Source organism: Pseudorasbora parva, chromosome 8 (genome assembly GCF_024679245.1).
Source record: "Pseudorasbora parva isolate DD20220531a chromosome 8, ASM2467924v1, whole genome shotgun sequence".
Lineage (NCBI taxonomy): Eukaryota > Metazoa > Chordata > Actinopteri > Cypriniformes > Gobionidae > Pseudorasbora > Pseudorasbora parva.
The window spans coordinates 43,817,180-43,827,704 of record NC_090179.1 but is presented as its reverse complement, the minus strand read 5'-3'; the positions used below and the strand labels follow the sequence as shown (position 1 = coordinate 43,827,704).

Below are 10,525 nucleotides of genomic sequence, written 5' to 3'. Positions count from 1 at the left end.
AGTTTCTTTTATTAAACCAATTTCCTTCATTGTATCAACTAAACATTGATCAACCCCAGTCACATTTTGCTCACCCAAACAGTGTAATTAATGAAATATAAAGCTGAAGGCATCGTGAGCTTTAGTGATGTGAAAGAACATAATAATGTGATGAAAGTTAATGAGCAATAACTGGGAAACAGGAAGAGCAGAGCGATACGCTGACTTCATAAAACACGAGGAAGTGGAAAACAGACTCATTGTTCATGAGCCATTATGATACCGTGACTGTTATTGAACTTTGACCAATTCGAGAAAACACTGAAACCGTTTCTACTGTGTGTGTGTGTGGGCATGTTTTTGTGACATATGAGGACACAAATGTGTGTAATGCCATGGGTATGACACAGGTATTACAGGAGAGGGTGAAATATGAGGACATTACCCATGTCCCCACTTTACAAAAGGCTTATAAATCACACAGGAGGAGTTTATTTAGAAAGTAAAAATGCAGAATGTTTCCTGTGATGGGTAGGTTTAGGGGCAGTGTGTGTGTGTGTGATGGGTAGGTTTAGGGGCAGTGTGTGTGTGTGTGTGTGATGGGTAGGTTTAGGGGCAGTGTGTGTGTGTGATGGGTAGGTTTAGGGGCAGTGTGTGTGTGTGATGGGTAGGTTTAGGGGCAGTGTGTGTGTGTGATGGGTAGGTTTAGGGGCAGTGTGTGTGTGTGTGTGATGGGTAGGTTTAGGGGCAGTGTGTGTGTGTGATGGGTAGGTTTAGGGGCAGTGTGTGTGTGTGTGATGGGTAGGTTTAGGGGCTGTGTGTGTGTGTGAGATGGGTAGGTTTAGGGGCTGTGTGTGTGTGATGGGTAGGTTTAGGGGCAGTGTGTGTGTGTGATGGGTAGGTTTAGGGGCTGTGTGTGTGTGTGTGTGTGAGATGGGTAGGTTTAGGGGCTGTGTGTGTGTGATGGGTAGGTTTAGGGGCAGTGTGTGTGTGTGATGGGTAGGTTTAGGGGCAGTGTAAGGGGATAGAAAATATGGTTTGTACAGTATAAAAACCATTACGCCTATGGAATGTCCCCATATGTCACAAAAACAAACGTGTGTGTGTGTGTGTGTGTGTGTGTGTGTGTGTGATGGGTAGGTTTAGGGGCAGTGTAAGGGGATAGAAAATACGGTTTGTACAGTATAAAAACCATTACGCCTATGGAATGTCCCCATATGTCACAAAAACAAACATGTGTGTGTGTGTGTGTGTGTTGAGAAGTATAGCACAGGTGTGTGTGTTATAGAGAAACCTGGCTAATCATTCACATTTACCAGAGGCCAAAGTCTCATCTGAAACACAGAAAATAAACAAAACTTAAGTACAACATATTATACACACTTAGAGCAAATAAAACACCCACCTGGTGATTTCTGATGACAGTGAAAACAGATTTTTAAATAATAATTTTATTTTATTTTAAATGACAATTACAGACTATTTTTAACATTTAAATTTCTGTACATGGTTTTGAGCGGGCCGTTTCATTGTCATATAATGACCTTAGAGCCGAGCTGTGCTGAAGCTCCACCCCTCCAGGTCATCTGCATATTCAGAAGTGGGTGGAGCTACCAGGATTCAAATTTAAACTCGGGGGCGGTGCATAATGACATCACCGTAATACTCTCACTCTCACACACACAGAATAAACAGCACATCCGCGTGTGTGTCCGTTTCTCAAACTTGTCTTCCTCTTAAGATCATCTGCTCAGCGTCTACCCACAATGCAGCGCTCTAAATCGAGCCATTGCCGCCAGGTCCTGGTCCTCTCGTTCTGAAGTCATGCCACAACTTCACCAGCGGCTCTCGATTCTTCCAAATAAGCTCGTGGCCGTAAAGTATGTACCAGCTAGAAAAAGAAAGAAAGAGAGAGAGAGACACATTGTCATGTTAAGCACAGAGACTTGATTTACCATTTACAAATGGTGTTAAGAGCCATCAAGTGGTCGACTAAAACACATCACTGTTTACACCTCGAATGCACCGTGTGATCACTTCTCAAGGGGATGGTCTCTGATTTCAATACATACAAGCAATTTGCTAGTATTTAAAAATAAATACTACTTATTATATACTAGCTTTTATTTTCAGACTTTATTTTAATTTGAGTTAAAGTTTTAGTAATTTTGGGATGTGCATTTATCATTAATTATAAAGACAATTCTATTATTTATTAACATTTTAGAACTTCAACTTCATCTAATTCAGCCAGTTGACAAGGCAACAATTTAATTTAATTTATAAAGTGCCTGAATGTGAATAAACCAGATCATAGGGTAATAGAAATTAAATAACTGCACAAGATCAGAATCCAGATTAAGTAACTGCATAAACCAGATCAGAATCCAGATTAAGTAACTGCATAAACCAGATCAAAATCCAGATTATGTAACTGCATAAACCAGATCAGAATCCAGATTAAACAACTTTATAAACCAGATCACAATCCAGATTAATTAACTGCATAAAACAGATCAGAATCCAGATTAACTGCATAAACCAGATCAGAATCCAGATTAAGTAACTGCATAAAACAAATCAGAATCCAGATTAAGTAACTGCATAACCAGATCAGAATCCAGATTAAGTAACTGCATAAACCAGATCAGAATCCAGATTGAGTAGCTGCATAAACCAGATCAGAATCCAGATTAAACAACTTTATAAACCAGATCACAATCCAGATTAAATGAATGCATAAAACAAATCAGAATCCATATTAAAATGTCATAAACCAGATCAGAATCCAGATTAAATAACTGCATAAACAAGATCACAATCCAGATTAAATAACTGCATAAACCAGATCACAATCCAGATTAAATAACAGAATAAACCTGATCACAATCCAGTTAAATAACGGAATAAACCAGATCCCAATCCAGATTAAATAACAGAATAAACCAGATCCCAATCCAGATTAAATAACAGAATAAACCAGATCCCAATCCAGATTAAATAACAGAATAAACCAGATCACAATCCAGATTAAATAACAGAATAAACCAGATCACAATCCAGTTAAATAACAGAATAAACCAGATCACAATCCAGATTAAAAAACGGAATAAACCAGATCCCAATCCAGCTTAAATAACGAAATAAACCTGGGCTGTGTTTCCCAAAAGCATCGTAAGCCTAAATTGATCGTAGATATCATTTTGGCAGTTGTCCTACGACCAATTTAGGCTTACGATGCTTTTGGGAAACACAGCCCAGATCAGTATCCAGATTAAATAACGACATAAACCAGATCACAATCCAGATTAAATAACAGAATAAACCAGATCACAATCCAGATTAAATAACGGAATAAACCTGGGCTGTGTTTCCCAAAAGCATCGTAAGCCTAAATTGATCGTAGATATCATTTTGGCAGTTGTCCTACGACCAATTTAGGCTTACGATGCTTTTGGGAAACCAGATCACAATCCAGATTAAATAACTGCATAAAACAAATCAGAATCCAGATTAAATAACAAAATAAACCAGATCCCAATCCAGATTAAATAACAGAATAAACCAGATCACAATCCAGATTAAATAACGGAATAAACCAGATCACAATCCAGATTAAATAACAGAATAAACCAGATCACAATCCAGATTAAATAACGGAATAAACCTGGGCTGTGTTTCCCAAAAGCATCGTAAGCCTAAATTGATCGTAGATATCATTTTGGCAATTGTCCTACAATGCATTTGGGAAACACAGCCCAGATCAGAATCCAGATTACATAAACAATTATAAAATCCAAAAGCAATTACAATGTGAAACCGTTTTCATCTAATATTCATATTCCATTTGGTCCTTATTTTAATTAATTCACTTTTTTTAACTGATAAATAAACCAAATCACAATCCAGATTAAACAACTACATAAACCAGTTTAAAATCCGAAGGAAATTACATTGTGAAACCGTATTTTTTCAAATATTTCTATTTTATTTTAGCTTTATATCAAATAATGTAAAAAAAAAAAAATAGAATTAGTGTTACTTACATGCCAAATAAAGCTCCACCTAAATGAGCTGCATGATCGAAAAAACGCCATCCCAGAATCAAGCCTGTTGCATCCAAGGCGACGATGGCCTTGAGTGCCTGTTGGCAGGAGAAAATCATGAAAATGTGTGCATCGTTACTGAGAAATACTTGCTCTTACACACACAAATACTCACGTTTCCGGCGGTGAAGGTGTACATGGGGAGGAAGATGATGGCCAGTTTGGCTTCAGGCATTTTGGTACAAACAGCCGCTAGGACGGTCATGATGGCCCCGGACTGACACAACAACACACAACAAATTGTCCATGATATTCATATGAATGCTGATGAATACCTGAAATGTTTAATCAGAAAACACACTCACCGCCCCTAATGATGGACCCATCCGACCCATCGCTGTTTTACCCACGTAACTGACAAAAGTGGAAATCACACCTGAGGACATGGGAACAAAAAGTTAAAGTCCAATAACTGAAGAGTTTATACAGAGTAGAACAGTTTTTGACTGACACACACAAATTCTCTCACACACACCTGCTGACAGGTAGAGTGCCACAAACTGCTCTTTGCCCATCATGTTTATAATGCTGGATGAAAAACTCCACAGCACGTACATGTTGGCCCCCAGGTGAAAGAGAGAATAGTGACTGAATGTTGACAGCAGCATGGGCCAACACAATGTCTCTGAAATCAGATCACAATCCAGATTAAAATAACAGTGCAAATCAGATCACAATCCAGATTAAAATAACAGTGCAAATCAGATCACAATCCATATTAAAATAACAGTGCAAATCAGATCACAATCCAGATTAAATAACAGTGCAAATCAGATCACAATCCAGATAAAAATAAGTGCAAATCAGATCACAATCCAGATTAAAATAACAGTGCAAATCAGATCACAATCCAGATTAAAATAACAGTGCAAATCAGATCACAATCCATATTAAAATAACAGTGCAAATCAGATCACAATCCATATTAAAATAACAGTGCAAATCAGATCACAATCCAGATTAAATAACAGTGCAAATCAGATCACAATCCAGATAAAAATAAGTGCAAATCAGATCACAATCCAGATTAAAATAACAGTGCAAATCAGATCACAATCCAGATTAAATAACAGTGCAAATCAGATCACAATCCATATTAAAATAACAGTGCAAATCAGATCACAATCCAGATAAAAATAAGTGCAAATCGGATCACAATCCAGATTAAAATAACAGTGCAAATCAGATCACAATCCAGATTAAAATAACAGTGCAAATCAGATCACAATCCAGATTAAAATAACAGTGCAAATCGGATCACAATCCAGATTAAAATAACAGTGCAAATCAGATCAAAATCCAGATTAGATAACTGCAAATCAGATCACAATCCAGATTAGATAACTGCAAATCAGATCAAAATCCAGATTAGATAACTGTTCAAATCAGATCACAATCCAGATTAGATAACTGCATTAACCAGATCAGAATCCATGTTAAAATACTTCCTAAACCAGACCAGAATCTAGATTAAATAACTACATATATTAGATCAGAATCCATATTAAATTACTGCATAAATCAGTTAAGAAACCAGATTAAATAACTGCATAAACCGGATCAGAATCCAGATTAAATAACTGCATAAACCAGATGAGAATCCAGATTAAATAACTGCATAAACCATATCAGAATCCAAATGAATTAACTGCATAAACCATATCAGAATCCAGATTTTTTTAAAAACTGCATAAACCAGATTACAATCCAGACTAAATAACTGCATAAACCAAATCAGAATCCAGATTAAATAACTGCAGAAACCAGATCAGAATCCGGATTAAGAAACTGCAGAAACCAGATTAGAATCCATATTAAATAACTGCATAAACCATATCAGAATCCAGATTAAATAACTGCAAAAACCAGATCAGAATCCGGATTAAGAAACTGCATAAACCAGATTAGAATCCAGATTAAATAACTGCTTAAACCAAATCATAATCCTACTAAATTACTGCATGAACCAGATCAGAATTTAGATTAAATAACAGCAAATACCATATCAGAATCCAGATTAAATAACAGCAAATACCATATCAGAATCCAGATTAAATAGCTGAATATACCAGATCAGAATCCAGATTAAATAACTAAATAAACCAGATCACCAAAACAACTGAGGCATTGCCAGATTGTACAGTAAAGTGTAAATCAGACCATAATCCACTTTTCAATCCTACACAAAATCCCTAATTTTGATGCAGTGCAAACAGGAGTGACCCAGAAAGAGATTCTTCTAAAATATAGAAGATGACTTCACTTACTGGACGCAGGGTTAGAAGTGAAGTACTTGAGCATGGAGCGCTGCAGAGATGGAACTCTCCAACAACAAAACACCAACGCATTAGCGGCAATGATGCCTGTGAGAGAGAGAGAGAGAGAGAGAGAGAGAGAGAGAGAGAGAGAGAGAGAGAGAGAGAGAGAGAGAGAGAGAGAGAGGAGAGAGAGAGAGAGAGAGAGAGAGAGAGAGAGAGAGAGGAGAGAGAGGAGAGAGAGAGAGAGAGAGAGAGAGAGAGAGAGAGAGAGATCAGCGGTAACAGTGCACAGAGAAATAGATGGACAGCATCTGTTTATTTAAATGAATCATAATTACACTTTATTAAACACATCGTCTCCACAATCTAAACCGTTGTAAAGTGAATGGTTTGTGTCATTCATTGTGTCTGACCTGTGACTGTTTTCTGCCCTTCACTTAAACTGTTCCACCACTGATTCATCTGCAGACCACCAGAAAACCACATGTTCATTAAACACAGCAGAAAACATAAACTTCCAATAAACATGCCTACACACGCACACACGCACACACCTGTTTGCGTAAATCTCCTTGTTTCTGAGGCCGTATCTTCTCCAGCCAGTCTGCTTTGACATCATCGAAGTAACTCTGTACACGAGATTTTAAACTTTCGTACTGCCATATTGCTGCTCCACCGAACGAACAACCTGTAAACTGAGCTGGAGTTATTACGATATTCTCTTACACAGAGCAAAAAATAAATAAATAATACAACGAAGCAAATTATTTTAATTCACACACATACGGGTTCTTATTCATGAAATAAAAGCAGAATTAATTGGTGTTTACAGATTAAATAATTGTGTAAACCAGATCAGAATCCAGATTAAATAACTACATTAACCAGATCAGAATCCAGATTAAATAACTGAATGAATAAACCATATGAGAATCCAGATTAAATAACCGAATAAACCAGATCAGAATCCATATTGAATAACTGAATTATAAATATCAGAATCCAGATTAAATAATTATGTAAAGCAGATTAAATAACTGCATAAACCAGATTAGAATCCAGATCAAATAACTGCATGAACCAGATTAAACAACTGCATGAACCCGATCAGAATCCAGATTAAATAAATGCATAAACCAGATCAGAATCCAGATTAAATAACTGTATAAACCAGATCAGAATCCAGATTAAACAACTGTATAAACCAGATCAGAATCCAGATTAAACAACTGCATGAACCCGATCAGAATCCAGATTAAATAAATGCATAAACCAGATCAGAATCCAGATTAAATAACTGCATAAACCAGATCAGAATCCAGATTAAATAACCCATATAAGAATCCATATAAAATAACCACATAAACCCGATCAGCATCCAGATTAAATAACTGAATGAATAAAACATAATATGATCCTGATAAAATAACTGAATAAACCAGATCAGAATCCACATTAAATAACTGAATAAACCATTTCAGAATCCAGATTAAATAACTGAATAAACCAGATCAGAATCCAGATTAAATAACTGAATGAATAAACCATATTATGATCCAGATTAAATAACCGAATAAACCAGATCAGAATCCAGATTGAATGACTGAATAAACCATATCAGAATCCAGATTAAATAATTATGTAAAGCAGATTAAATAACTGCTTGAACCAGATTAGAATTCGGATTAAATAACGTCATAAACCTGTTTAGAATCCAGATTAAATAACGGCATAAACCCGATCAGAATCCAGATTAAATAACTGAATAAACCAGATCAGAATCCAGATTAAATAACTGAATGAATAAACCATATTATGATCCAGATTAAATAACCGAATAAACCAGATCAGAATCCAGATTGAATGACTGAATAAACCATATCAGAATCCAGATTAAATAATTATGTAAAGCAGATTAAATAACTGCTTGAACCAGATTAGAATTCGGATTAAATAACGGCATAAACCTGTTTAGGATCCAGATTAAATAACGGCATAAACCCGATCAGAATCCAGATTAAATAACTGAATAAACCAGATCAGAATCCAGATTAAATAACTGAATGAATAAACCATATTATGATCCAGATCAAATAACTGAATAAACCATATAAGAATCCAGATTAAATAACAGCATAAACCAGATCAGAATCCAGATTAAATAACTGCATTAACCAGATCAGAATCCAGATTAAATAAGAATGGATTTTTGGAATGATTTATGCAGGATGTGTTTCAGGAATGAAGTCCATCACATGCCAGAAAATATACCTACCCCTATGGTGAAGACAAATGGTTTGACCAGTCTGCCAAATGACCTGGTGGGCACATGTGGGGTGGGCGGGTCCGGCACCGGAGCCACGCCCTTCTGGTGTAGGATTTCATTCGGCTCTGCCTCTTCTGCCACGCCCTTCTTTAGCTCCGCCTTCTTTGTTACCTTGCGGAAGCCACACCTCTGCTGCGTCTGGAGGGTGAATCTATTTGGAGCACAACCATGATAAAATGTAGCATTAAAATGCATCTATTAATGTGATTTGCCAATGGGTGAAATGTGGGAAAAGGACCTGTTTGATAAAAATAGGCTTGAGAATTATTCATTTGAGTTAAGTGACATTTACATGTGAAAAAGAACAATCAGAGGTAAAAAATCTATTAAAAAACGTATGTAACGTAGGTATATTTTTGATTATGTTTTTTTGTGTGTGCACAGCCTTAGTTTCTGAGTGAAGCATGTTATGGATAAGGTCCATTTTTATTTCATGTTGTCATTAAATAAACCAAGACGCATTGTTTACATCTACAAATGCGAGGACAGAACCATGTCATCGTCATGCAGTGGTTAATATTGGTTTAATTCAGTTAAATTATTTTAATACTGCATGATCTGATATAATAAAAAAAAAACTAAAGCTCATGCCAGAGGATCAAACTAAAGAGCTCAGTAAATTAACACACAGTCAGAGGAGTGTTTGTTACCTGTTCGTCAGGTAGTGTGCGTTGCTGATGTCCCCTGTAACCCATCTAAACACTGAGCCCCTCACCGCCATCTTCACTTCTGCGCCCCCACTGCTCCCTCCGTATCTACTTCCGCTCAGACCACGCCCACAGCGGCCTCTACTGGAGGAGGACGCGCACTGACAAACACACTGCGTAGATAGAACATGTTAAGCTATTTCAAAATAAAATAAAATAAAATAAAATAAAATAAAATAAAATAAAATAAAATAAAATAAAATAAAATAAAATAAAATAAAATAAAATAAAATAAAATAAAATAAAATAAAATAAAATAAAATAAAATAAAATAAAATAAATCAATTTACAATCAGATTTTGCAAAAATAGTTCTTTTTCATTTATTTTCATGCTTACAAAGGTTAATTCAGATCAACTGGGACACCTTTCGCCATTGGTTGTAAAAAAAATGTCCATTTCAAAATTCAAAAATTGAACAAAATTCATTTGTTATTTGGGCATAGTTTGCACATTTATTTTTTATTGTATTTATATTATTTTATTATTTTTGTCCGAGTTAAACAAATGATTAACTTATTTGCATGCTTGCATGTTTGTGTATTTAACTCATTTGTGGCCGTGTTTGTTTATTTATTAATTGAAATACTTGTTTAAATGCATTAATTTATTACTTTGGCAAGGGTTTGCCATTTTTTTTAATTGACTATTTTTATTTGTCATTTGACGGTATGCAGAATGGTTTCTTATTCTACTCATTAATGTTTTTCCATGCTTGCAACCTTGTTTTATTCATTTATTATTTTGGCATGGTTTGCACAATTTTTAAATTCATATTTCTATCTATTACAATTTGTTTATTTAATACATTTATTTGCGTACTTGCACATTTGTTTATTTTACTCCTTTGTAATAATTACTCACTTGTTTAATTATGTATTTGCATTCACCTTTGTCTTTTATTATTAATATATTATTTTGGCAGGGCTATTTGACCATATTTTTTATTTTATGTTTATTAATTTACAATTGTTTTGTTTATTAATTATAAGCCTATATTAATAGGCTTGCAATGTGATTATTTCATTAATTTACGGCAGAGTTTGTTCATTTATTGATTTAATTATTATTTCAAGCTTGCACCTTTGTTGTTATTCACTTATTTTTTTGGCAGGGTTTGCATATTTGTTTTATTTATAGATCTATTATT

The 10,525-nt window shown here is 35.2% G+C and overlaps 1 protein-coding gene and 1 long non-coding RNA gene across 2 annotated transcripts in view; both read right to left on the bottom strand.

Moving 5' to 3' along the window:
• The window catches only part of LOC137084870 (uncharacterized), a 104,946-nt gene that overhangs the window by 56,557 nt on the left and 37,864 nt on the right, over positions 1–10,525 (bottom strand). The gene's annotated exons all lie outside the window — the stretch shown is intronic.
• parlb (presenilin associated, rhomboid-like b) lies at positions 1,413–9,478 on the bottom strand. Its single transcript, XM_067451395.1, has 10 exons — positions 9,320–9,478; positions 8,619–8,820; positions 6,898–7,038; positions 6,757–6,805; positions 6,353–6,448; positions 4,561–4,710; positions 4,391–4,461; positions 4,201–4,302; positions 4,026–4,123; positions 1,413–1,870 (listed from the first exon to the last, which is right to left on the bottom strand). Exons 1-10 carry the CDS (start codon positions 9,388–9,390, stop codon positions 1,756–1,758), a joined length of 1,095 nt encoding a protein of 364 aa, XP_067307496.1. The 5' UTR covers positions 9,391–9,478; the 3' UTR covers positions 1,413–1,755.

Bases quoted from the DNA above. Each gene is read 5' to 3' on its own strand.
- parlb (XM_067451395.1), bottom strand. From the start codon at position 9,390: ATGGCGGTGAGGGGCTCAGTGTTTAGATGGGTTACAGGGGACATCAGC. The intron at 7,039-8,618 runs GTAGGTATATTT...ACTCCAGCTCAG, and splicing joins CATTTGTCTTCACCATAGGG to TTTACAGGTTGTTCGTTCGG. The intron at 6,449-6,756 runs GTCAGACACAAT...TCTCTCTCACAG, and splicing joins AGGGCAGAAAACAGTCACAG to GCATCATTGCCGCTAATGCG.